The sequence below is a fragment of the Passer domesticus genome, chromosome 19 (assembly GCF_036417665.1).
Source record: "Passer domesticus isolate bPasDom1 chromosome 19, bPasDom1.hap1, whole genome shotgun sequence".
Lineage (NCBI taxonomy): Eukaryota > Metazoa > Chordata > Aves > Passeriformes > Passeridae > Passer > Passer domesticus.
In genome coordinates this window covers 3,021,814-3,049,748 of record NC_087492.1, presented here as the reverse complement: position 1 = coordinate 3,049,748, position 27,935 = coordinate 3,021,814, and the positions used below count along the sequence as shown (strand labels likewise).

Sequence of the window (27,935 nt, the reverse complement as noted above, 5' to 3'; positions counted from 1 at the left end):
ATCATGACACAGCCATTGCACCCTCAAAGGTGTAGGTTGTGCCATGGGAAGGGAATAATTGAAGGAAAACCATATTAAAAACAGGAATATAAAATACAGGAACTCGTGGTCAGCAGGGTACCTCTCTCATCTGAAAGGCCTATCAATTTCCCAAAATCCCAACTTCCTTGAGGAAGGCTGTGTGTGTGTGAGTGTGCCTGGGGGAGCAGGTTTATTGCTGGAATTCATCTGGCAAAGGTTATTCCATGGAGCTGAGCTGGGCTTGGTCTCCAGCACGGATGTGCTGTCTCTGGAGGGGTAGGACCAGAGGAACTCCCCAAGATCAGAAGATTCTCTGGTCCTGTGTTGATGGCTCTGGCCCTCAGCCATGCTCAAAAGCCTTTTTGTCCTGGTAAAAGGATGGAGTGGAGTTTATTGTTGAAATATTTGAGTAAGGACCAGGCTGTAATGAATCACTGGAGACAATAAGAGGGTTTTTTGTGCTTTTAAAAAGGGTCTGAGTAGGAAGTGCACTTTGTGCTCACGCTAAATAAAACTTCTTTAAAGGATGTGTGAAGTTGTGCAAAAGCAGGTGGTATCCAAATGGGACCAAGAAATGGCAAATGGCACACACCATTTTGAGCACATCCCTTCAAAATCCAAATTCCCTGAGGTCTGCTGGGATGGGAAGCCTGACTGTTCCTTTTCCTGGTGCCAGGAATGAAACTTGAGCACAGGCTTAATGCACTTGCATCAAATGTGCTGAACTGAGCCCTGGCAGACCTGGGAGCTTTTATGTGTGGCTGGAGAACAGATTTGAAGCTGCCACTAAAACTCCTGAGCACAAAAGGTTTGGGCTTGTGTGGAATTGTGTGAGCTTTGTGCTGGGAGCATGGAGATAAGAAAGGGCTGGGAATACCCAGCTGCTGCTGTCACAAGACAGGGCATCTCATTGTAAGCATTATTCTCTCTTTTCACTCCAATTCCTTTCTCAACAAACTCAGATATCTTTTTTTTCCCCACCCCAGGAATTTGGGAGAGCTGATTGACAGGTTTGTGGCTGACTTCAAGGCTCAGGGTCCCCCCAAGCCCAACGTGGATGAAGGAGGAGCTGTGCTGCCCAGCTGTGCTGACCTCTTTGTGTACTACAAGAAGTGCATGGTGCAGTGCTCCCAGCTCAGCACTGGGGAGCCCATGATAGCCCTGACCACCATCTTCCAGAAATACCTGCGGGAATACGCCTGGAAAATCCTCTCTGGAAACCTGCCCAAGTGAGTTTGGCACCCCCAGTGCTGCAGGCATCCCACTGCACTGAGGAGCTGAGGATTTGTAAAGATAATTCATCAATACATCCTTGTGAACACTCATTTCCCTGTCAAACACCCCAGATAACAGCAGGATCACCCAATTTACTTTGTGGTTTTCTCCAAAGTTCAGTTTCTTGCACAGAGAGAAAAGCAGGAGAGCAAATGAGCAGTCACACATTGTTTTTCTTTTAAGGGCCTCTGGAGAATAGCTTCATATTTGGCTTTGATTAGCAGTCAGTTTTGCAGTTTCTTGAAGTTCCTTTTGAAATGCCAGCCCAAGTCTCTTCAGAGAGGCCAGGCTTTCAGAATTGCTGCTTGGGTAACCAGCTCATACTGGGATTCTCAGCTGCTTTAGCCCAGCATCATCTATATGGTAATTTATAATGAAGGTGGTTTATTTCTGAGATGCTGAGGTGCTTCCCTGTACCTCTCTCTACTCTGGAACATTTTATCTCTGTATAAATAAGATCTGCAGATGTAAATCCAGTGAAAGGAAAGGAAATCATAATGAGTTTGCACCAGTATGGATCAGTGTACAGGCTAAAGGTGTTCCTGAGATGTTGCCAAAACCCCACTGCAGATAATTTTATTTGCCATTTAACATCTTCAGTTTGTTTCCTTTGTAAACCTGGGAGCAGCAGAATGACTTTCTGAAACCAGTAAAATCTTTCACAGATGGAAGGGCAGAGGGTTCCATCCAGACAAGTGGAAAGATAAATTTAATGTGAGTTCTCCATCAGACCTCAGTTGCATTCTTTATCCACGTTTTTTTGAGTGCTCCATTTTTGCTGTCCAAGATAAATATCACTGTCCTATTTTTTTTTAATGGATTTGGATTATAAAGAGTTGAGAGGTAGGGAATTTCCTGCCTCTAAACTGCTCTGAGTCTCCCTTTGTTGATACATGAACCTTGCTCACTGAAGACAGTGGAGGGGAAGGCACATCTTCTATAATTTACTTTGTTGATACCATCAGCTTTTAAAACAGGTTGCCCAAGTCTCAAATGCATATGGACAGCTGTTTAGTGCTGCAGAGATAAATATGACAAGTTTCCTGATAGTTCTGAGATTCTTCTGCAGTCTTTAATTAGATTTTGGATAACTGGCAGTGAAGGTGAAGCTACCTGGGGAAGGCTGTGTTCCACTTGCATCCTAATCTATTTTCTTGTCAATGAGTGAGTTGTCCTTTGCTTAAAGACCTGGTACAAAGCTCTTTGTAAAAGAAATTCCTTCACCAAAATAGCAGTTGTGGGTTTGATGTCCTGAATTGCACAGGCTGTTGAGTTGTGGGCATTAAAATTAAATTTTTATGGCATTAAAATCCAGCAGTAATTTTGCATTTTGAGTGTCTGTACTCTCAAAAACCTCACTGGTTTTATCTGTTTGTTTTTGATTTTTTTTTTCCCCAGGACAACCAGCAGCAGTGGTGGGCTCACCATCACAAGTTTGCTGAAAGAAAAGGAAGGCTCTGAAGTGGCAAAGTTTACTTTAGAAGAACTCTGCCTCATTTGCAGCATCCTGAGCACTGCAGAATATTGCCTGGCCACCACCCAGCAGGTGAGTTTAGCTTGAGGAGGAACCAGCCCCTCTTTTGTGTTGCTGTGGAGACTGGGACAGCCAAAAGTACTAAAAAAATTCCATTGATTATTGAGCTCTACATTATTCATTCTGTACTTCAAAGAAAGAAAAGTATTGATTTTCTGAGAAAAGCAATTTGCTTGTAATCCTGCTTTGCAGCATCCATTTTGGGGTCAATCCTTTTCTACTTGTTATATAATTTGTTTTGGATTGGGGGCCAAATTTATTTTTTTTTAAGATTCTCTGTTCATTATCTCCCCTTCATAAAAACAAGCACAACAATAATTCAAAATACTTTTGGGAAAATACTTGCATGAAATATTGGGGCAGTGTGGAGTGGAGAGAGGAGGAATTTATGCTGATGTGATTTGCAGCCACTCCACTCATTACATTCAGGTGCTTCCAAAATGCCATGGGTCAGGAATGAGCTGTGATGTTTGGCTGCATCCAGGCCTCTCCACCACTAGGTCTGGCAATCCTCCTCCTTCTCCTCTGCAGTTTGGGCACAGGCAGAGTGTTGAGAAACATCTTTATTAGCAGGACAGATGCCACAGTGTTAAGCTACTACGGTAGCATGTCATACTAGAGTTACATATTTGACCTTGGAGCTTTCATTCTTTCAGGACATGGAGCCACTGTGGCCCATCCTGGCAAATCAACAGCTCTGGGATGCCAGGAAGGAAAGATTTCCAGTGTCACTAGATGAGTTTTGGATATAGTTTGGTCACAGATGAAGTTTGAAGAAGCTGACCTTTCCAGGGCAGGAGTTTTCAAGAACGATTACTTCGAGTTAGAAACCTGATCTCCCTGTTGCTTGTTTTGTTTCCCAACAGTTGGAAGAGAAGCTCAAAGAAAAAGTGGACACAAGCCTAATGGAGAGAATCAACCTGACAGGAGAGATGGACACTTTCAGCATGTATGTGCAGCACATGCCTCCTCCCACAATGTGTCAAACATCCCCTTTTGTCAGCCAGATGGTGCTGGAGTGAAAACAGCCCTGAGATCCTGGGATGGGCACAGGCATTTCCCTGCTCAGGAGTGGTATCCCCTGGCTGCTCCAAGAGCAGCACTAGCTCAGGCTTTAGCTGCTCCCCGTGGTCCAAGCCAAAGGAACAAGAGCACTGGAAAAGGGAAAGGAAATAGTGAGTTTCCATTTGAAACAGCATTTGCATCTTGGCAGCTCTGCGAGGTGGCTGTTACATCTCAAGAAAGGAAGCTATTTCAGTACATTCCTTCCTGCTTTAACTTCCCCCTGTTAATCAGCAGCCTTGTCAGTATGATCAAACCCCATTTCAGATGACATAAAAGACTGATCCAATCTTATATTTGGGGATTATAATTGAGAGAAGATTATCATTCATTAAAATAACTTTTCATGTAGCGGTGCTAAAAATATTCTGCTCTAACATCCTTTCCTCTCCACCCCTGACAGACACATTGAATGTATTTTTTGAGACAAGAAAATTGAGGCAAAAGTTGTTTTGCCTCTTATCAGACAAAAGAATATCTTGGCAAGACTGGAAAAATAATCCCTGTCACCAGCTCCTCCTCTCCCTAAAACAAAGATTCAGCCCAGATAGCAGCAAGATTTTTTTTTTTTTTTCACAAGACTTCCTTCCTGTGATTCCTCCTCTGCTGCTGCAGTGGACAGGATCCCACTGATTCTCCATCCAGCTCTTTCACATGGTCCCAGGCTCCATTCCAGGCTGCAGAGACTCGCTTCCCTCCAGGCTCTTCTCTTTAAGAGTGAATCCCAGCCTGAAATTCAGGGTTGCTGTGTCCACTTAGCCAAAGCAAGCCAGGCAGCAGGGAAGGAGAAATAAAATGTGCCATAAAATGGGGTTTTCTTAGCATGAACAAGTTGGGGGTGAGTTTTGCAGCAGGAAGCAGCAACCTCAAGTGGCTGCTGGATTTCCACAGTGGCTGCCTGAGGAGCTGGTGGGTCCCAGACAGCCAGTGTGAAGTGTTTTGGAAGTTGTTTTATGTATAGCTCACATTTGCTGCTTTGGACAGGTTTAAAGTCCAACTGACAGGGCTGATATATCTTGTAACAAAGGCTTTTAATTGACTTTTATGCTGTTCCAGCTCAGGGCTTTGTCCAGCCTTCTGTCAGTGCAAGTCAGAGCTATAAACCTTGCTGGCATTGGCTCATTCAACATCAAACAAGTGGTTTCTGCTGGGATTTGATGTCTTGTTAGGCAGTCATAAAATAAGTGATAAAATGCTGTTCATGCACCCTGGGAAGTGTTTCTTCTTTCAGAGCAAGGAGAGTGCAGAACCACCCCAAATGTGTAGAAAAGGAGGGGTTTATCCTTGGGGTGGCAAAGCAGTTTCTTTAGGAAAGTTGGAGAAATCATGGGAACTTCTTCTTGATGTTCCACAAAGGAAAAATGATTGTAATGTAAACCCAGAAATCCATCATTTCCCTGTTGCTCTGTTTTGTGAAATTAAAATTATGGGCAGCATCCAGAGAGCCCCTGAAGTGCTGGGCTCACTGTGGTTGCTGCACTGCTCCTTTGTGGCCTCAGCTTCCTGCCCCATCCCTTCTGTGCATGCCAGGGGCTGTGTGAGGAGCCCCCCACTGCTGCCTGGGTGAGGGTTTGAAGGGTTTTCTGCAGAACCAGGCTCCAAACCCCCTCAGCATGTCCTGATCCTTTGTGTTCCCAGCACTTTCCCTGCTGCACCACCATCCCTCCACAGCAGCTGTTTATTCTGAATAACAGACAAAGGAGTTTCTCTCCTTGTTTTGTGGTTTTCAGGGGATAACCTGAACTTGGTGCCAGCTTCTGCCAAGACTCCTGAGGTCACCCAAGTGCTGGGGTCACTCTCCATCCACTCAGAGCTTTGGTGCTGAGCTCTTCCCTGCCAGGCAGTGGCAGCAGGTGCCCTGCAGGGTTATTTCAGTCTGGCTCCCTTGGCCTGGTGGAATCCCCCAGGGAGGGGATTCTGTGGTGCCCAGCAGCAGCAGAGGCACCAGCACAAACAGTCATGGGCTTTTTTTATCCCAATGCAAGTTTTAGATGGTGTAACTTGAAGCCTGTAGTTGTTTCATCTCCCATATTAATTTTTCCAACTTATTTTGGATGAGTTTGCCTTTACAAACAAATTAATTGCTTTGAAGGAAATCTACTTTGCATCCTGTTCCAGACTTGATGTGCTGGAGCTGTAGGAAAGGGAACAGGCAACTTTTCTGGGTTGTGGTGAAGAACAAAACCCAGCTCAGAATTACCCATATCTCAGTGAGAAGGTGGGCACTTACAGATATTTTGAACAGTGAACCCCAGAGCAGTATCCAAAACTTCACAAAGACAGCGAGGGGGAGGAAAGATGGTTTGAGGAAGCATTGCTCAGATTTCTCACAGTCCTGTGATTCTCATCTGTGCTACCATCATGAGAAAGAGCAAAACTAAAATCCACTTCTTACAAATGTAATCCTGAGGTTGTAAACACGCATCTGTGGCAGATTTCAAGTTGACACTGTTTTTAAAAACTCTGCTTAGTGAACCAGAATGAGTTGTTGCTCCTAGCAGAAGCTGTCTGCAGTGGGAGTGCTGGTGCTGTGCCCCTGAGGGCTCTGAGCTGCTGCAGGCAGGGTTTCTTGGCTGTTGTTCCAGGATCAGCTGCACCTCTATGCACATCGTGATATGATGGCCTTAAATATGTCTCAAAGCAATATCATGCTGTTAAAAAGAAAAAAAAAAGAGTGGGGAGGGGGAGGGAAATGTGTTTGACTAATGTGTCCTTTAGTCTGGTGTATGTCTCAGGAACTCAAACAATGGATGGCAGCAGTCCTAGACATAGTGTAAATAAGACATCTGCCTTCATCTTCACACATGGGAGACACAGAACTCATGCAGATGTCATTTTTTAAATCCTCTGTGCGAGTTCCTGTGAGCAGTAGAATATTGGCTGTGAATAAATGGAGAGATGATAAAATGTTGGTGTTACACAGACTGGATTAAATGTGAAGCTGAATCCCAGTCTGGGCTTGATACTTGGGGATTTCTCCTCTTCATCTGCCACCTTTGATTCCCCAACCCCTTATTTGTGTTAAAACAGAGAAAGGGCAACTGTAAAACCATCCTGTCTCCCCTGGAGCCCTCTTTAAAGCATTGTGCAGCTCCCTGCAGGGTTTCCCAGCTCCTCCTCAGTACAAGTTGTAGCTGTGTGCATTCACATCACAGTGCTGCTGTCAGCCAGGAGAGGATTTTCCTCCTCTCTCAGTCAAAGGCTCCAGTTCTGGCACTCTGTTACTCAGTGTGATTCTAAAACTCATGCTTGATTCTTTTTTTTTTTCCCCTTTTTTGCAGTGTGATCTCCAACAGCATCCAGCTGTTAGTGCAGGACCTGGATGCAGCCTGTGACCCTGCCCTGACTGCCATGAGCAAGGTAGGGCTGGATTTTCAGAAGATCCATGTGGAGTTCTTGTGTGCTTTGATTGCTTGATTTCACTACTGATACATTCTTTTACTCTGATTTTTTTTCTTACCTTTTACAGCAGCAATTGCTGTATTTATAAATACACCCCTCACTCCAAACCCTCTTATTATTCAGATTAGAGCTTTCAGGCTTTTTGCACCACATTAAAACCTACAGACAATGAAATACATTCAGTAAGTACTCAAGGCTTTCTCTTTCCACTCCCAATGCCAGTGAGAGCATTTAAAATTTGGAAAAAACTTTTGTCAGCGTGAAATTTCAAACACACCTTCAGGTTTGCTCTCCCCTTCCTTTGTCTTCTTTGGCAGGGAGTTTTACCAGCCTGCTTGTTTGGGGCTCTGAAATGGAGGTACTCAACTGGAGGTGATGTGGAGTTGGGATTGAGCCTTATTGCTTCTGTGATCCTCTCAAGGACATATGGAGCCATTCCTGGAGAGGCCCCTAGGACTGAGCTTAAGGATTTTGTTGCAGTTACACTGCTGGCTTTTATATGTTTGAAATGCAGAGCTGTGTTTCCTTGCCAAAGTATTGTGAAAACCCAGACTTGCTTTAGACAGAGGTGAAGACAACAAAAGTGGATTGAACTATTTTTTTTTTCCTTTTAATTAGAAATATTAAACATAGAGCTCCATTTTTGTAGGATCAACACACTGTCTGGCTGCCATGAATTTTAATAGCTTTCTGCTTTATGATGTATTCCAGCTGTAACCAGCCCCACCACCCCCAGCTAATATTTGAAGTAGAATGCAGCTGGTAATAGAGCTTGTACAGGTTCCAAATGGAAAGAGGATTTTTTTGCCCAGTCAAATAACACCACTAGGAAGGGCTCAGCACTTCAGGTGTTGCCTGTGTGCTGTGGCAGCCCCTGAGATCTCCTGAACCTACAGAGTAGAGGAATATTTAAATCACTTAGCTCTCACTGTTTATACCCAAGTAAACCACAACCTTGAGAAAGCAGCAGCTGGTAGGCCATTTATTTTTGTCTTTGGAACACTGGTAAAATGCAGCACATGTGATGGGACTGATGATATATAAACAAGTTTAAGTGTTATGAAATTAGCTAAATAAATACTTGTCACTTGTGCACACACTCCACTATTTGCATCAGACAGAGTTGCTTTTATGTGATTTTTATTAGACCTGGATTTGGTGCAAGAGATTTTTTTCCTTCACCTTCCTCCTCTCTTTCCTTCAGGGCTGGGTTATTGCTCTGACACTTCAATAAGAAATGCATGTAATTATTTAAACACAGAGGTAGTATTTGGAAACGTAAAATTTCAGCCTATATTGAAGAAATAAAGATTGTGTGGCTGATCCATTCCAATTTTGCTCTCTCAAGATCCATACTCCATTAGGGCTCTTCCTTTGTTCCTTTTCATTTACCTCACTCTGGTGTCCTCCAGGATTGAACATTCCCAGTCCTTTTTTGGAGTCTGGCTTTGGGGTTTTATTTTTTCTTTGCAAAAATGTTCAGGAACTATAGAGGTAAATTATGAAATGCTTAAACCTCTCAATCCACTTTGGCTGCAGGCCACGTTGAGAGATTTAACACAGAAAACAGCATCAGGAATATTGCTTTCAGCTGGGAATGCTGCTTGGTTTCCATGATTCTTTACTTGGTGTGTTCTGAAGAAAATGGTAAATGCTGAGAAGGCCCCATATTACAGAATTTGTAGGTGATAATCCTTACTCAGACTTTACAGCAGGTGTAGGATGATTAAACATGGCTGTGGGATGGGGAGATGGGACGTGGGTGGGAGGAAAATTTGCCCTAAACCCCCTGTTGTGATATTCTGGATAACTGAGAGCTGTTAATGTGTTTGTACTGATGTGTAGCAGCACTCAGATTGCCTGGTGTGCTTACTTTTTAATTTCTGGGATGAGAGAACTGCTAATTTGCACGGGATATTTTTGCCCCAATTAAATTAATGGATTGCACTGGCTAAGGCTTGATTTACTGCTGAATTAAGCATCGATTTATATGTAAAACTGTGCCTGGAAGTGGGGCTGGGGGACATTTTAGTGCCTCACATCAACCTCTTGCTGGCTTTTTACATTTTCCTAAAACCTTTTGGCCCAGCTGCAATTCCCTGTGCCCTCACAGCCGAGTGGACAAAGCAGGGCTTTAATCATTTCTCCACTCCACACACAGAAAAAATCCCTGAGAGCAGAGCAATCAGAGCTGCTAACTACTAATTAAGATCCCTCTGGAGAGTGTGTGAGCCCTGGAATATGTGCAGAGGGTGACAGGGCAGAGTGTGACAGGGCAGAGCCCAGCTTGTGTCCCCAAACTCGGGGCCAGCAGTGTCCCCACTCCCCTCCCAGCCCTTCCTGCAGGTGCCCAGGCTGGAGCCTGCAAGGAGAAGCTGCCAGTGGGAAAAATTGAAGTTTCATTCATCCTCTCCTCCATCACAAGCCCCTTTGCTGGAGGGCTGGGCACAGGGAGGGACCTGGTGGCTCTTGGGGGACACAGCACCGTGCCACCCCTGAGCCCCTGTCCCTCCCTGGGTTCCCCATTTCTGCAGGGTTTCTCTTTCCTCCTGCCTGTTTTAACCTCAGCCCTGTGTTTTGTGGTGAGAACAGGAGGCAGCACCAGCTCTTCCAGCCCTTCTGTGTCCTCCCAGCCTGCAGGTGCCTTTGGGCTTCTCCCTTCCACTGAAACCTCCCTGCTCCTGTTCCTTGGACTCATTTCCAGCTTGTGTATGTAAACTGTGTGGATATCCCAAGAAAAACACAGGACAAGGGAAAAAGAAGAATAAATTTAAAAAGACAGGAACAAAGCTTTACCAGCAGAGTTGGGCTCGTATTTCTTTTGATGACTTTTCAGTATGTGTGCTATTCCTTTCTCTGCAGCTACTGGGTGGGTTTTTTTTGGGTGAAACACACCCACAATACACACACACAAAAGGGCTATTTTTACTGTTCATGCTTTAAAGCTTTGGTTGTAAAGTATTGCTTTTGGAATGATGACCAACAAAATGAAAAAGCTACTGTTTCATTGTTGGTGCAATAATTCAGCTCAGCAGTCCCTTCCCACTTTCTGGCCATTCCCACTCTGTGGGGATGGGGTGTTGGGTGAGGATTGCTCTGTCAAGAAGGGAATGTGTGAATCCATCAGGGAGAGAGGCACAGAATGTTCTGTTGGATGTGATCAGTACCACGAGGAGCAGAAAAGCAGGTGGCCAGTGACAGGAGGGAATGGCTGGAGCTGTGTCTGGGGAGGTTTGCTTGGATTTTAGGGAAAGGTTTTTCCCCAGAGGGTGCTGGCACTGCCCAGGCTCCCCAGGGAATGGTCACAACCCTGAGGCTGCCAGATCTCCAGGAGAATTTGGACAATCCCAGAGCCAGGGTGGGATTGTTGGGGTGTCTGTGCAGTCCCAGGAGCTGAAGTTGGTGCTCCTTGTGTGTCCCTTCCAGCTCAGGATGTTCTGTGACTGTGAAAAACCTGTGGAGCAGGTGATGAGAGAGAGATCCCTTCCAGCCACCCAGCTGATGTGAGAGCAGCAGGCTGGGGCTTGGTTTGTTTGGTTTAAATAAAGGCAGCTTTAGTGGGACATGTGTAGACTCAGACACTGTGGTTTTGCAAAGAATTTGGCTTTTCTTTCCCACTAAGTCACTTAGGCTGTGTGCTGTTTGAATGGAGTTGAGTCAGCTAAGTTGCAGGGGGCAAAGTAGCCATATTAAATTAAATTAAAACCAGGAATAAAAAAAAACCCCACAACTTTATATGCAAAATCCAGAGCTTGGGAAAACAAGTTTGAGGACAAACAGCCCCTCAAAGGAAAAAGCTCATCTTCCATATGTGCCCAGTTTCCTCTCCTGATTTCCTATGAGTTTTCCTCCTGTCTCATCTCCAGCATGAGGAACAGATCTCCAGAGAGTTATTGGGAGGACACTGCAGAGTTCTGAGCAGCAGCAGAGCTGAGTGTGCTTCTCTGGATGCTTGTGTTCCTCAGTGAGGCTCTGGTACATAAATGAGGCCAGGCCAGACCAAATAATCTCTTTTTTTGTTTTTTTTGCCACCTGACTTAAATTGGGAGTGCCCTGTGTACTGCAAACCAGGCTCAGAGAAAATCAAGAGAGCCACACATCTGGCTCACAGGGGCTGTTCTCTTGCAGTTCTGCTGAGAATAAATGAAAACAAAATGGGAGGTTGAGCAACTCTTCTTGTTTTGTCCTTTTAACATGCATTTGGAAGAGCTGGACTTGGGCATCCTGGCTTGTACACCAGCAGTGTTTTCAGTGAGCTGCACTGGTGTAGAGTACTTTGGACTTTAAGACTTTTTACCTCTTCCATCTATCTGTCATCAGTCTCACCAGTATTAAAGTCTTGGCTGCCATACAGGAATCCAGACTTTGCAAGCTTGCAGATATTTTCTCAAATGCCTGTAATCAGGATTTATATGGGCACTTCATCCCAGCAAATTGGAAACTGTTAAATATTAAAGCAGCCTGGTGTGCTTCAAAGGCTTTTTTAATCCTAGTGGTCCCCATTTGTGTGGGTTACTGGTCACAGTCTCTGCTCTGGTGCACAAAGGGCTGCTCTGGCTTTTCTTTGGGTCTTCTTGCTGCAATGGTTTTGCCCAATCACTTTAATGATGAAGAACTTGACCTTGGTGGTGAATTGCAGAGGCAGTCTCTAAATGATTCCTTAGAGATCCCCTGGCAGGAAGTTTGTACAGTTTCCCTTACCTCTTGCTTGAATGCTGATGAATTAAACAGTCATTTTGGGTTGTTTTTTCCCCTCTGTGCAGATGCAGTGGCAGAACGTGGAACACGTTGGTGACCAGAGTCCTTATGTCACCTCAGTGATCCTCCACATCAAGCAGAATGTCCCCATCATCCGTGACAACCTGGCCTCCACGAGGAAGTATTTCACTCAGTTCTGCATAAAATTTGCAAAGTGAGTTACTAAGATACACACTTTATTCAGGTCATCCCATAAAACAGTGTGATGAACACTCTGTGTTGTTTGCCAAGTGCAGAAAGTTTTGGGTTGGGCATCTTTAAAAGACTTTGAATATCTGACTTAAGAAATGATTCTTGCTGTGGGAAAACCTGCTTTTCTTCCATGGGCCTTCCAGGTACTGAGAAATTTGTCTCAAAATAACATTTACAATAAGCCCTGTAAGGAGGGCATGTGTGAGAAGTATATTTTACCTTCACAATCTGAAAGCTGCTTTTCTGTGCAAAAATAACTCAGGAGGGGAAATTCACATTTAAAAGTTGAGGGGAGGGTATTGAAGTATCTTCCTGGCAAGTCACTTAAAGTTGAGCAGCATGAAAGAAGTGGGAGATGAGACAGAAATGCCCCTTGCTGCTGGATTCAGGGTGGACACCCAGACTTTCACCTCTGTGTCTGAAACAAAAATTCACCTCTTTGGGAAGAGACTTTGAGCTCTTCCCTGTGGCCAGCTGAGCTCCACATGGCAATGCCCCAGGAAAAACCCTTGGGAGGGCTGTGCCAGTTGTAGCTGCTGCTTTTGGTGGCACATGTGACCCTGCTGGTGGACTTGAGGGCAGTGGCGTGCGTGTCATGTGTCACTCTAAAATACCTTAATGTTTCATTCATCTCTGATAAGGTAATCAGCCTGAAATAAGCTCTGTGGCCTGGCAGGGACTGTGTGGGTTGGAGATTCGAGCTGCAGCTCCTGCCTCAGCAGGGTGGGATGCAGCAGCTATCCTGGGAGCTTTCCCAGCAGGGAGGCTCTCCTCAGAGTTTCATCCCCCTCTCTGTCCTGGGGTTTGCTTTAAGGAGCACTCCCTGATAAATCATGTTATGATGTTGCCCATAATCACTGTTTGAAACGCTGTCTCAGTGAGAATTTATTGTATGAAAACCTTCTGGGTGGTTACACTTGAGTTTTATGTGATAAATAAAACCCCCCATTTATTCAGCTGTTCACAGCACACTCTTAATACCTCAGCTTAGTTGCCTCCCTTTTAACTTTATTGCCAGGCACATACCAAGTAAACTGCAGATGAAACAGCTCTCGGATTTGAGTGAAGTTCCCATCTAAGCTGGGTGTCCTCATCCATGAGCACAGAATCCCCTGCTCCTCTCCAAAACATTTTTTTTAAGACAACTGCAGCACATTAAGACACAGTCCTGAACTCACTGTGCCATGGATCAGATGTAGAAGGGTAAAATGGGTTCCTGAAGGTTGATTTTGCTGGTCTGTGCAACTTGGTGCTAAGGAGAACCAGCTCAGTGGTAAGGGAGCACCAATCTCCTTAAAATGCCTTTTAATGCTTACAAATATTTGTATTTTTGAAACTCTGCTTTCTTATGGAACATGCTGGCTGGGCCAGTATAAATACCTGGCCTTTTGTGTGCCCCACAATGCTGAAAATCCTTTTAACAGGCCTTGTGCTTCTCCACATGTTAATGCCTGTGTCTTTGTGAGCTGCCACTTCTCAGCTCTAATGGATTGTATAAAGCGTGAGTGTTGAGTTACAGGACCACAGGGGAGAAGGCAGCTAAAGTCACTAAATTTAAAACAGCAGGATCTGAGCCAAGACTGGAGAGAAGAAAAATGGCCATCAGAAATTGCATCAATCCTCTAACCTAATTTGTCATTTTTGCTTTGTTTTGACCGATGTGCGAGCGGCGCTCCCCGGGGACGGGCAGGCAGGGTGGGGGGCTCAGCTCTGCCTGCACCTTATCCTTTGAAATCAAACCCCACAGCAGCCAAGCTGCTCTGCTGGGATGTGTTTGGGAAGTCTGTGCCCTGACCTCAATGAGGAAGAGATTAGAACTGAGAGACAGGAAAAACAAACAGTTCTCCCCCTCGCTGGCCGGGGAAGCGGCTGCTCCGTTGGCAGCAGCCAAGGTGCTGGGTGCTGTGTCCTTCCAGGTGCTCCAGATAAAAACTGAGAGCAGTTTGGAGGAGGAAGGTTGGGATGTGGAGGCTCCTGGAGGTTTCAGAGCTGAGCTCAGCCTGGGCAAGGGCTGGTCACCAGCTTGGGGGGTGGCATGGAGCAAAACCCTGCTCAGCTGCAGTGACTCAGCCACCCCAGAACCTCTGAGGGGTGTCCTGCAGTAGCTCAGGGTGACAGACAGACAGACAGACTGTGGTTGCAAGTCTGTCTGTGCCTCACTCAGCAAGGCATTGTGTTTGATGCATCATCAGTGCAGGGGATTGGGAAAACACAGGCTTTGGCAGAGCCTCTCCTGTTGGATGGGAGGCTCTCAAACGCTGTGGTTTCTGTGCTTTAGGTTCCTCATCTCTCTTGCACTGTTTTATTATTACTCTGGGGACTTATCTGCTTCTAGGGAGGGTTTGCTGGGTTCAGTTTCAGAGCTGAAGCTGTAAATGAACTCTGGCATCCAATCTAGCTGTGATTGTGCAGGGAGTAAAGGCATTCAGAGCACAGAGCCTCGTGCAGAGCATTAGCCCTGAACATGCACTCAAGATTGCCTGAGTCCAGCCTAGGCAAGAGGCTCCAGTGCATTTTTCTGTAAAGTGCAACTGCTCTTGATGGTCTCTGTTAGTCCAAAAAAAAAAAAAACAAACCACCAAAACAAAAAACAAGGGGGAAAAAATTCCAGAGCAGCCCTTGGCTCTTACAGTTTGTCTGTCTGTCCTGCTGGAGTTGGGAAGCTGTTTCCAATAAGGCAGCGTGAAATAAGAGGCATGTGGGGATGGAAGGTCACTTTACCCCTCTGCACTGATGGTGGGTGGCCATCCAGAGGGGCCTGGGAATTGTTTCATGCAAGACAGAATGCTGTCTATGGGAGATTGTGTGGTTATACAGAAAAGAAGATTAAAACCAACAGGGCAGGGGGTTCCTGGGCTGCCAGTGTGCCACCCTGCAGCAGGAAAGGCTCACCCTGTTTCTCATACACACCATGAGCTTTAGCTCCATGCCTGACCTTGGAGTGGGAGGGACAACTGGATCTACCTACACTATCAAAGGCACAATTAATTTCTTGTACTGTTCTGCCAGCAGTGAGCTGCTGCATCCAGAGCTGCTGCCAATTTATCATTTTCCAGGATCACCTAAGCTCCAGCTGTGCTCATCACTCTCTAATTGCCCTCTGGGAATTAGTTATAGACCTGAAAAATGGACTTTAAAAACAGATAGGTTAAATCTCCAGTGAAATGCTTTTGTGCAAGAGGAGTCAGGGCTTCTTTTCCTCCTCCTCTTTCTGTTTTGTTGCCAAGGTTGTTTCTCTGGTGGCCAAATTCAAAGCTGCTCGGGGCAGCCCAGTAGCTGGTTCTCAACAGTAGCTTGAAATTGTTCTCCTTGACACCTCTCCAGGATGAAATGATTCACTGAGAGAGGTGGTGACTGTGTCTGAGGGAAGGGGAAAGGAAAGAACCTCTGCTTGTGGGGCTCTCCTTGAGCCATTCCTTTGGGTTTGCTCAGCAGCTTGGCACGCTCCCTGCCTGAGCTGCACTTTTGTCACTTTTCCATGAGAAAGGATGAGAAGTGAATCTCCTGCCTTGGGAAACAGGTGGCAGGACAAACAAGATGCTGTTGTGCTCCTTGCTTTGTGGGGAGGAAACAAAAAGCTTAGCAGATGCAAGGAGGAAACCATGCTGGATTTAGATCATGGACAGCCCAGTCCAGAGCTCAGCAACCTGACTGATCCTCTCTGAGGACAGAGCCACTAAAACCCAAGAGCTGCCACCAGGGCATGGGCAAGCCCTGGAAATGTGAGCCCTGCAGGCACCCAGCCAGAGGAGAGCATGTGAAAGAAGCAGAGTGCATTAAAAACAGGACAGCAAGAGGAAGGCTTGGTCAAGTGCTGTGGTCCTGACAGAGTTTGTTGCTCCTGAGCTTTCCTGGTGCTGCTCCTTGCTGGAGCAGGGGCAGGAGCTCATCCTGCAGGTGCCCAGCCAGTGCTTTTGCAACAAAACTGCTTCAAAGCCTCAAATCAAGAGGCAAAAATCAGCTGAAACAAAAGCTGATGCTCTGAAGTGGTGAATATTGGGTTTCCACCCTCACCAAGCTCTCTCTGGTTGGGCAGTCATTTTTCTGAGTCTGAAACCCATGACAGTAAAATATGGTAATGGTGTTTTCCTTCTCACAAAACTTTTTCTTGTCTTGATTGTGTTGGCCAGGAGCTTTCTGGAAGGGTGCCTCTGTGTGAGTGTCCAGGGCCCAGCAGACCTCCAGCCTTGGCTGGACCTCAAGTTCAGTGTGTAATATGCATGTTATGGAATTACTTGTGTGCAGGAAAATGTAGGTTCTGGATACAGTCAAGATACATCCACTCATGAGCAGTGAGACTGATCCTGGTGTGTTGCTGTTTTTATGATAAATAAAATAGTTTGTTTGCTGACCTTTTACTGCAATAGTTCATATTTAGTTTATAGCAATTTATTTACCTCTAGAGTGTGTGTGTGCAGCTTCTCAATAAACTTTGAGATCAGGAGGGATTAAAGCAAAAGAACTGTGCCTAGGGGTTGGGATTTTTTTTTATTTGGTATATTTAACATGTCTGGAATCAGTTTGGGAAGCTGGCACTGGGAGTGTCTTTGTGGAAGCCATCCTGGTTTGGTTCTGCATGCTTTGTCACCACAGAAGACTGTCTGACTGCAAATATTCTTATGTAATTGTATCATTTTCTGTCTCTCCTGCAGCTCCTTCATTCCCAAGTTCATTAACCATCTCTTCAAGTGCAAACCTATCAGCATGGTGGGTGCAGAACAGGTAAGAAGAAATAGCTGCAAGGGTTGTCATATTTGATGGCTTTTGGGTTCAAGAAATTGAAGCATCTCCCACCCTGCCATGGGCTGGACCCTCTGCTCTGTGAGGGATTTGGAAGAGGCAGGATTTCATCTGTCCCCTGCACATAGAGATTATTACTCCTGTGGGCTCCTAAAAAAAAAAAAAGAAAAAGCAAAAAAAAAAGGCAGAATCATCCCTAATGGGTCTGCTGTGAACTTCAAATGGGTGCCTTCAAAGCTGCTTGGGTTTTAGGCATCAAAGATGGTTCTGAGCAGTGTCTGCAAAACGAAACAGGAGCTTTACATCAAACCCTTCCTCATCCTTAATGGAAAGCAAATGAGTGAAGCTCAGTGCCTGTTTGTCTTGTGAGATGAGCAATAACCTGAGAGTGATTAAAGGGAGTCTTTTAAAAATAAGCTTCTCAAGTGATTAACCAGCAGTGGGCTTGTGTCTAATGTTAAAAGCTTTCAATATTCCTGTATGGGAATAACAGGCCAAATTTGCTTCCTTAAAGCAGACTGGGAAGGTTTTTATTAGGCTGATTCCCAGTGAATACATCTCATTAGAAGTGGGACATACCTCCCTGGGGCTAAGGGCACAGAGGTCTCAGTAGCTGATCTCTCCCTGCAGCAAGCAGAACCCCAATTCCCTTCAAATCTTTTGATGCTGGTCACCCACCAGCTTCTTTCCATGCCACCTTCTCCTCCCTGGTGCAGATGTTGCTGGGGAATACATTTTCCTGGCCTTTCTGCCTCTACACACAGCTTTTCCTGCTGTTTGCTGATAATTACAGTTGGAATATGAGTACTGGGGTGATATTTATGGAGATATTCAGTATTCAGTGCAGGGAATAAGACCTGAGGGGTTTTGCTTTCTGTGTTTTCCACTCTGACTTAACAACTCTGCATCCCAGCAAGCTTTGGCAGTGAGTTAGCAATGCCAGGGACCTGGAATGGAAAATGGGGTGAGGGGACAGAGTCTGCAGGAGCTGTGCCTGTGGGGAAGGCTGCAGAGAGTGCAGAACTCCTGTTAGCCATGAGAGAGTTGACGTGGGGAAGATGTGAATTCCCCAGCCCTGGAATCTCTCCCTCTCTGGGATCCCTGGTAGACACACAGGAACCCAGCTATGGCAGCCTGAGCTGTGGGCTCCAGCAGCCTGGGGTGCCCAGAGCTGCTCCTCTGTGCTGTGGTTTCCTGGCTGCCAGGAGGAGATGGATGGCATCAGTTCTTCTCATGCAAGCCATGGAAAGGCAGCAGCAGCCAGGACACACTGCTGCAGACTCCAGCCAGCCTCTCCTCCTCCTCCACAGCCCCTCCTTTGTGTTCCTTTGAATTCCCACATGTGCTGAGGCCAATGTTCACATTGTTGTGGTCGCTGCTGGGGGTTCTGCAGTGCCCAGAATGTTTTGTGTCCCTCCAGAACGAGCTCTGTTTTTGAGGAAATGCTCTGACAGCCCAGCAGGCTTTCACACTCACTGCTGTCTAAATAAGTTGGGCTGCTCTTCCTCTAGTTCGATTTCAGATTTCTGTTCTTCACTGGTCTTGTCTCTTCAGACATACTTTGTGCAGTCAGAGGAGTGTGATATTCAGGATAATTTTGCTCTAAGGAGCCCTAACCCACAGCATTTTGTCACGAGGCAGTGCTGTCAGTCTGGGCTCAGTTTCATGGCTGCTGCTTATTTATTTGCTGGGGTAGTAACAAACAACATCCAGGCTGTGAGCAGCTCTCAGTGTAGCTGTATTGTGTGGCAGATTTTAAGGAAAGAAACCCCAATCAAGGGGTTGAATAAATGCAGAAAAGCTGACTATGTGTGGCTGGGTGCAGGAGGAAGCTTGGTGTTAGTTCATTTGACCTCAGTATCTACATCATGGTGCAGCTCCAGGTAACCAAGATTGTTTCACTTCATACTGTTGGGGGGAAGGGCTGGAAATCTGTGCCTGATGTGCCAGATGTTGGGCTGCCATGAGTCAATTCCAGTCAGCAGAGCAGTGCTCTGTTAAAATCAGCCACGATGCTGGTGTGTAGCCATGGGTGATCATGTCTCCTGAAGTGTCATTACAGGCTCAGCCCCTCCTGTTCCTGCACTCCAATTACTGGAATTCTTCCAGTGTGGGAAGTGTTAAACTTTTAAGGATGTTGGGTTCCAGCAGCTGATGGATCTTGGTGTAGAAGAGCCTGAGTAACAGAGTGTGGTTAACTCTTGCAGCTGCTGCTGGACACTCACTCTCTGAAGATGGTTCTCCTGGATCTGCCCTCCATTGGGTCCCAAGTGGTGAGGAAGGCTCCTGCCAGCTACACCAAGATAGTGGTGAAAGGCATGACTCGGGCTGAAATGATCCTGAAGGTAACCCAAGCCTTTTGATAACCTGCCAGCCAGACTGCTGGCCTGGGAATCAGCGAGCAAATTCCAGGGGGCCCTTCCTTTGGATGCTGCAATCTGCAATTGCACATGAGTTTGTGAGCCTGCCTGGGGGCTCTGCCAGCTGCTCTGCAGACCTGGCTCACTCCCCTTGGGTTTGCCCCCACTCTCTTCTAACACCACTTTGGAGTTTTCACCCTCACTTTTCAAGGCAACCTAAGGCTCGGGTTTGGAGAGTTGGGGCACCAGGTTCCCTCAGGAGCTTGTGGAAATCAGAGTTTGCATCCATGAGGGTCTGCTGTGGGGCAAAGCCCAGGGTTCAGGTTACTCCAGGCCTTTGTGCAGACTCCTCACTCAGGGGAGCCAAGCTGTGCTTGAGTCACCTGTTTACTGTCTAGTGTAACAGCCAGTGCAAACATGTCTGGGTTACTGTATTCACCAGAGCCCTTTTTCATTTTCCAGACCTGCTGCCTGGAAAATGACCCAAAAGCAGTGTGTTGTCTTCATAAAAAGCAACAAGCAAAGCAAACTGCCCTTCCCAGTTGGTGCTGGAGGGAGAAGTCAGGTTTGATCCCAGGAGGAGCCGTGGGAGCTGTGCCCTCCTGGGTGATGGGATTGTCAGCAATGCAGGGAAGGCATTCCTGGGAGGGAATTAGTGGGACCTGGGGTCAGGCAGGACAGGCAGCTGCCAGCCAGAGCCTCCTGTAGAGCACAGCCAAGGCCAGGGGGATGAGGAGCCTGAGCTGTCCCTGCTGCTCAGCATGGCTCTGCTCCCGTGCCCAGGGGAATGTCACAGCTGAGTTTGTGCTCTGGACTCAGACATTGGCTCTCCAGCTCCATGCTTTTGGACTGGGGTGACTGAGATGTTTGTTTAAATTTTCCTAGAAATGACCTGAATAAAAATGTCCTGGTTTGTGCTAACGGGAGCAGGGAAGACTGGTGCCTGTTGTGTACAGAACAGGTCTTTCCTTGGAGCTTCTGTGTGAATCACAAGAGTAATGGAGTTAATTTGTCTAACCCTTAGCATCACATTGGAGAGGAAAGCAGCACATGGAGTGCTGCAGGTCCCCAGGCTGTGCTGCCACTGCTGTGTCACACATCCCTGTGAGGGCTCTGTGTCAGCAGAACTGCAGATCAAACAGCCACAGGCTGACAGCACTGGGAGCTCCAGGGTGTGTTCCCAGGCTTGTTCTGGGGCAGGTAGTTCAGGAAGACAAACTTTGGGCCCATGGGCAGCACAAACAAGTCCATTGAGCTGAGCCCCACGAAGCACAGATGGGAGTGGGGAGGAGGGCACTGGGCCATGCACATCCTGCAGAGCTCTTCCCCTTCTCTGGCCACACTGTCTGAAGCTCCAGCTTTTCATCTTGGCAGAAGATTTTTACAAGGGCTGTAAATTAAGGATTTATAAGTGTATACATGGCTATGATGTTTCAGTGGTCTGAAGTGCAGGGAAAGAAAGAAATGTCTTGGTGACAGAATACAGTGTGGGGTGAGCTGGGTCAGTGCAAACATATGGAAATGTTTTTGGAGACAGGGAAGGGTCTGGTCTGGTGCTGTTTCTGCCCATTTACACACACACACACACACACACACACACACACACACACACACACACTCTTCCCCAGAAAGATGGTTTGGCTGCCCAACATTTTCAAAATACGTGTTCTCTGTGGAGCTTGCTGCTAATGTAAGAAAAGCACATCAGTGGGGGATCATCTTACCAGCTTTGATGCTATTCTGATTTTTTTCCTGTTTTTTACGATTGCTCCTGGGCAGATGTTGGTGGGGGGTTCCCATCCTTCATCCCAGTCTCTCCAGAGGGGTGTCCAAGAGGAGCTGCACCCCAAGGACACAGTGGCTGTGTGTGGCACTGCTCACCACTGCTGCCATGCCAGGAGAGCTGCAGAGCAGAGAGCTCTGGCCCTGGCTGTCCTGGGGACTGAGGGAGTGACCACAGAGTGTTGTCACATTCCCCTGTGACACTCTGTGTGTCCTGCCTCCAGGCAGGAGGGACACACAGCCAAACTGAGGGTCTGGACTGTGTCCAGGCTGCCTGATCTCCTGGGACTTTGTGAGTGTCACCACCACTGCCAGCGCTGTCCCCTGAGCAGCTCTCCAGCTTGTCTTCCCCCTGCAACATGATAAAATCTTGAGCTTTAACAATACCCCAGTGCCTGCCAGCCACAGGCCACAGACAAAGTCCTGCTGCCCTTTGAAACATGATGCAGAGCCCATGAGCACCACTGCTGTGCTGGGAGAGACCCAGCTGCCTCCCTGCTCCTTACTCTGCTTCTCTTCACTCACCTTTACCTCTCTCATAGAGGTGACATTCCCCTCCTTCTTGTTCCTTAAGTATTTTATTTTAGGAGCCAGCCCTGCTGTCACTCCTGTGCCAGAGTTGACTGAGCGCTGCCTTTAATTCCTATTATTTGTCTGATCTCTTTTTCCTTGTCCTGGCAGGTGGTGATGGCTCCACACGAGCCTCCAGTTGTGTTTGTGGACAATTACATCAAGCTTCTGGCTGACTGCAGCACTGACACATTCCAGAAGATCCTCGACATGAAGGTTAGAACCTGCCCAGGGCTTCTGCTCATCCTCTAGTGCTGCTTTGGGATTGCTGGGGACTTTATTCCGGTGTGAATTCTGAGGGGATTGGGGGTGGAAGAAGCACTGTAAGCCAAGTGTATCTTTACTTTGAAAGTAGAATTACTGCTGAAGAAAAAAAGTTTGGATTCATTTCACATTTTGATACCCACTCTGCTCCTGGGGCTGAGCTCGGGGCCATCCACAGCTCTTGGAGGAGGTGGGGGTTTGAACCGGGCTCTGCTGCAGCTGCTCCCAGGTCGGTGACTGCTGTCCTTTGCTCCCTCAGGGCCTGAAGAGGAGCGAGCAGAGCAGCATGTTGGATCTGTTCCGCCTGCGCCTCCCCGCTCCTCCCCCGGGCGGCGACGGCTCCGGCTCCCTCTCGCTGAGCGCTCCCACGCCCGAGCAGGAATCCTCCCGCATCCGCAAGCTGGAGAAGCTCATCAAGAAGAGACTCTGAGGGAGCTCTGTGCCTCGGGGCTGGTGGCAGGGAGGGGAGCAGAGCTCGGCAGGTTGTGGTTTACAGCGTGCTGCTGGAGCACCCCTGTGCTGTCCCTCCCTGTCCCCGTGATCTCTCCGCACTGCGAGGCTTTCAGACCAAGGAAGAATCTGACCAAGGTGTTTGCTCTTAGCTCAGCAGGAGTGAAACGCAGGACATTGCCAGGACCACATGGTGGAGAAAATAGAGGCACCTGGAAGCCAGCAGCTACAGAAACAATTCAGGTGGATTCAGAGTTTGTCTGGCTGTGGTGCACTTGGTGTCGCAGCTTTTACCCTGGCTGAGCTCCTGCTGCAGCACTGGGGGTTTTGCCTCAGTTCTGTGTCACTGCTCACTCCCTGCTGCAGAGCTGTTCCTCTAATTCATTATTTATTGTGAGGTTGGGGGAAACCAACCACCAAATCACCACCACCAAAACCCCAACCCTTTAACAGCTGGGATCCAGGCACCTGCAGCTCCACTGGATCAGTGAGATGCCCAGGAGGGAACCCCAAGGCAGACTTCTCCCCTGCTCCCAGGACAGACATGCACAAAGCACCATGAAACAGCAAGGCAAATCCTTGTCAGAACAGGAGGAAAGGGCTGAATTCATGCCTTCTGCACCCTGGCAAAGCTCCTGGCAGCTGTGGAGCCCTCTCCAGCTGCTTGGTTCTTCCCTGGCGTGTGCTGGGCTCACCCTCTGTCCCCAGTGGGAGTTCCCATCCTTCCTGGCCAGCATCTCTCCCTCTCCAGCTGGAGTGTCCTGAGCAGGGATGTGCCACCTTGGCACCTCTGCTGCCCTGCAAGGAGAGGTGCTGGAAATGTTGGCTCTGTCAGGGAGCCGGGGCCACTTGGTGGCACAGGAGGCTTTCAGCAGCCTCAGGCTTCAAGGTCCTCCTCCTCTGAGCCTCAGCTTGCAGCAGTGCAGAGGGGAGGAGAAGCAGCAGTGAAATATTTTGGATAACCCAGGCCCCTCTTCCCATGGCCCAGCTCCTGGCTCCAGGCACAGAGCCAGCGTGGAGCAGGGTTGGGATCAGTGGATGCTTCCCCAAGGAGTCTCCATGCACAGAGGCCTCACCTCTTTATTAGCACTGCTGGATTTCTTCCCAAACTCCTCTGGACCCTTTCTGGGAGACTTTGAAGGCATATCCCCAACCATGAGTGCATCCCACATGGGTGTAGAGCAGGTCAACCAGTCGTGCCTGTGTTATTTAACTCAAGCTTCACTTGCATGTGCAGGATAGGGAAGTCCTGTACCAGGGTGGCAGGTGAGGAACAACCACGCTGTCAGATGCCTTCCTGGGAGGGTTGTGCTCCCCAACCAGGGCAAGTTTGGGCCTTAGGACTGTATTTATTTAGGGGCTGTACTCACAGGGATTGTAAAAATCACTGCTGCACATCAGGGAGGGATAAGGCTCCAGGAACATGAGCTCCATCCAGAGCTGCACTGAGACAGGGAGTGAAGAGCAGCAATAACAACACCTGTAGGGAGGGACAGCAGTTTCTCATCACTCCAGTTTTACAAATCTGCTGTTGCCTCATTTGCTTCCTCCCCTGATTGCCTGTTAGGTGACAGAAGAAGGAATGGTTGGAAGCACATTGGGATTCTGAGCAGCCGTTCCCCAAGGACAGATTATCTCAAGGTGCATGTGCAGCTTGGCTCACGAGGTACCACACTGCAGAGCTGGAGAGGAGGGAACAGAGGCTTGCAGAGATTCATTATTCCCATGAGGGGATGAATAATTTATTTTAGATGAATTTTTCTTTGCTTTGTCCAAGGCTAAGTCTCACTAAATTATGAATAGCTGAAGACGATGTTGAAGTTATCATTGTGTGTCTTACCCAGAGGCTTCCCCCATTTCATTCTCTGCATTTCATTCTGTAGATAAGAGGAAATAAAAGGAGAAATGAATTTTTAGTTTCAGCCTTTGAAGACTGCTGCAGGGCTGAGTGTTTGGAGTTCCACTTTCAGAGAGCAAATCCACAGTTTCCTACTTCTGGTGTAAGAGTTTTGTGCCCCTGGCTCTTGGGTGTTTATTAGATTTGGCAAGTCTCTATTTGTGCATTAGCTCTTTGGAGTTTACAGCTTTGGGGAATAAAGGATGATTATGTGTTTTCTGTACAAAATGCCACTTTTTATGGTTTCAGGCCGGGGTGTAATTCTGGCTGTACGTGGGGTGTGACACTAACGTGAATTAAATGGTTACTGATGCTCACTGCTGGGTGTTTCTGTGTGGCTGCAAATCCCAGTGGCTGGGATGGACCTCACCCAAACTGCTGGACCCAGCACTCCCTGTGTCCATCTGCTCCTGCAGCTCCTCTCTGCCTTTTCCACCTTCTCTGGCAGCATCCACACTCACAGCAGCTCCCTGCACCGCGTGGGTGGCTCAACGCTGCCGACCTTGTGCCCCTAAATAATCACATCATTTCTGCTGTCTGCCACTGCGGGAGCAATTTCTGAGAGATCCTAATTTTTCCTTTGGAATTAATTAAGGGGTAGTGCCTTTTTCCACGCTCTGCATGACGCTGGAGCAGCTCCTTTCACTCAGAGAATTAATGACTCATTTGCTTTTCTCCTGGCGCTCCTGCCCCCTCCGCCCTTGGGCAGGAGCAGCCTGCGCCCGGCGCTGGGTGTTCCTTTCTTCCCCCAGATTTACAGCCAGGACTCTGAGCATCCAAGTGACGATGTCCAAGCCTCCACGAGCCTCTGCCTGGCTCCACGAGGGCGGTGGCAGCAGGGCTGTAAAAGCTGATGAAACCTCGGCAGCTTCAGCCACGTGCTGTCAGCGCTCGTCCCTGCCCTCAGTCCCAGTGCTGGGTGAGCACAGCTCCTCTGGGACACAGCCTGGCATTTCCCATCCTTTGGAAATATCTTTCCATCGTTTTCAGGTACCACAGGGTCCTTTTGGTTGCCTCTCCCAGCAGTGGGGCTGTCGTGTGGTTCGGTTGCTGATTAAGCCGAGCACGCCCAGCCTGGTGGAAAGTCCTTTATGGAGGGAGGATCTTGATAAGAGACTTGTGTCTGCCCCATCCTGCCTGTGTGTGGGCAGTTCAAGAGTAAATAATGTGGACAAACAGGCAGGGGAAAAGATTTCCAATGCCATCAGGGATGGCACAGGTTGGTACAGTTTGAGACTTAAAACCAGTCAGACTTTCCGAGAGGGCAGAGTACACGTCCTGAAAAAGCAGAGCCCCTGTACACAGTGACTCAACAGTATTTGAGTTATTGAGCAGTTAAAATTCTGCTTAAACACTTCCTTTTCATCCTAGCAGGCAGATTGGCAGGTCTGGATGTTGGTGCTGCAGGGCACCCTTGGGTGGGCTGCGAAGTTCAGAAATGAGACCCTGGAAGGGCACAAAAAATTACCCTGTGTGTCGAGCCACACCAGAATGGGAGGTTTTTTTGCTGGTAAATAAGGAGCAGAAAGATTTCCAGGAGCTCTGCTTACCCCAGGCACTGAGATCCCTCTCTCCTGGACCCTGATCCCCATGGGAGTGGCTGTGGGAGCACCCACAGCTTTCAGAGGTGACTGCTGGGATGTGCCCCAAGCTCCCCCTCCTCAATTGCACTTAGGGGGTTGTTGGCAGCGTGGGTTTTCACCCAGGAGCTGCACAGCAGCTCTGAAATGATGATTGTGTTCATCTGGAAACTGCTCCAGTGCCTTCCAAGGCATCTGATTTCATAAAGGGCTTTTATGGGAGATTTTGGAGTGAGGAGTGATCAGTTTTCCTATTGCTTGCAGAGACCAGCATCTCTTTTTTTTGAGGGGGTATATACTTAAATTAAAAGGAAGAAAACACCTGTCCAGCACATTTGCTCAGACCCCAAAGATTTCAGTCAAAATTCTTAATGTTCCTTTTCTTTCCATCTGCATTTTTCAGCAAAGACAAACAGCCTCATAGTATTTCTTCAAAGGAATGTAAATTCCTTGAGGAAGTCTCCGGAGTTCCCAGCACCGCATAGCTGCAAACCACAGACGCCTACGGCTGAAAGTTCTGCTCTGCTTTTAATTTTGGGGCAGGGAAGGAATTTTTTTCAGAGGTTTGGGTTCACTTGTGCTGGGCCCATCAGCCCAGACTGCTGCTTTCTGTGCAGGGGAGTGTTGACTTTGGCCGGCTGCAGAGTTGCTTTCCCTCCACGAGAGTATTCCCCCACCAAATCTGATGACATGGCGCAATTATTTCATTAGGATTTTCCAAAAAAGGTTCCCTGGGTCTCCTGTAGTGCTAGAAAGACCGTTTCCTTCTGTTCTCTTGTTTCGACTTCGGCAGCTTTGCCTGAAAAATGCAATTAGGGGCGGCAGTGCTGCTGCCCGAGCCTGAATGCTCAGAGTGGGGAGGGAGAAAGAGCAGCCTGGAGGGAGAACTTGGGGGGATTAACCCGGCTGCCAAAATCCCTGCTGCCGGGGAAAGCACCACTGGAAATGGGGGCAGCCCACCAGGATCCGGCAGCTCTTTCAGTGCTCCCCAAAATCCGTGGGATGGTGCGCTGTGGGTGGGAGCGGGATGCCTGGAGGGCATGGTTCCACAGAATCCACAGAATCCCAGGATCATATAGGCTGGAAAAGAGCTCCGAGGTCATCGAGTCCAAGCCGGGACCCCTCCCCACCTTGTCAACCATTAGAGCACTGGGTCCGGTCTGTCCTTACCCAGGGACGGTGACTCCGCCGCCTTCCAAAGGCAAATTCCGAGCGAGGGGGCAGGACGGGGGTGCGGGAATGGGGTCAGCAGGAGGGCAGGGACAGCGGGACAACCGCGAGCACCGGGAGGACGGGGACAGCAGTGGGATGGGGACACGGGTGGAACACAGGGACAGGGGTGGGACGCGGGGACAGGGGTGGGACACAGGGACACGGGTGGGATACCGCGAGCACGGGTGGCACACGGGGACACAAGTGGGACACAGGAACATCGGTGAGACACGGGTGGGACACAGGGATACGGGTGAGATAAAGGGACACGGGTGGGACACAAGGACACGGATGGAACACGGGGACAGGGGTGTGAGACAGGGACCCGGGTGTGATACAGGGACAGGGGTTGGACACAGGGACACCGGTGGGATACGGGGACACTGGTGAGATACAGGCACACGGGTGGGACACGGGCGGGACACGGATGAGACACGGGGACACCGGTGGGATACAGGGATATGGGTGAGACACAGGGACAGGGGTTGGACATAGGGACACAGATGGAACACGGGGTCACGGGTGGGATACACGGGGACAGGGGTGGGACACGGGGACATGGGTAAGACACAGGGGCACCGGTGGGGACACAGGGACAGGGGTGGGACACGGGAACACCGGTGGGATACGGGGAGACGGATGGGACGTGGGGATACGAGTGGGACACAGGGGCACGGATGGAACATGGGGACACCGGTGGGACACAGGGACAGGGGTTGGACACAGGGACACGGATGGGACACAGGTGGGACACAGGGACACCGGTGGGATACGGGGACACGGGTGAGATACAGGCACACGGGTGGGACACGGGGACAGCGGTGGGACACGGGTGG

General features: G+C 48.3%; 1 protein-coding gene across 5 annotated transcripts in view; it reads left to right on the top strand.

Annotated features, from left to right (window-relative positions):
* The window catches only part of VPS53 (VPS53 subunit of GARP complex), a 63,586-nt gene extending 38,962 nt beyond the window's left edge, over nucleotides 1–24,624 (top strand). For all 5 annotated transcript variants that reach the window (XM_064394773.1, XM_064394774.1, XM_064394775.1 and 2 more), the window contains 9 exons: nucleotides 1,008–1,250; nucleotides 2,695–2,842; nucleotides 3,697–3,779; nucleotides 7,174–7,252; nucleotides 12,058–12,206; nucleotides 16,897–16,966; nucleotides 19,192–19,329; nucleotides 21,808–21,912; nucleotides 22,220–24,624. In XM_064394773.1, coding sequence (XP_064250843.1) covers nucleotides 1,008–1,250; nucleotides 2,695–2,842; nucleotides 3,697–3,779; nucleotides 7,174–7,252; nucleotides 12,058–12,206; nucleotides 16,897–16,966; nucleotides 19,192–19,329; nucleotides 21,808–21,912; nucleotides 22,220–22,390 — 1,186 coding nt within the window. In that variant the 3' untranslated portion in view covers nucleotides 22,391–24,624. The remainder of the gene's footprint in view (nucleotides 1–1,007; nucleotides 1,251–2,694; nucleotides 2,843–3,696; nucleotides 3,780–7,173; nucleotides 7,253–12,057; nucleotides 12,207–16,896; nucleotides 16,967–19,191; nucleotides 19,330–21,807; nucleotides 21,913–22,219) is intronic.
* The last annotated feature ends 3,311 nt before the right edge of the window (nucleotides 24,625–27,935 follow it).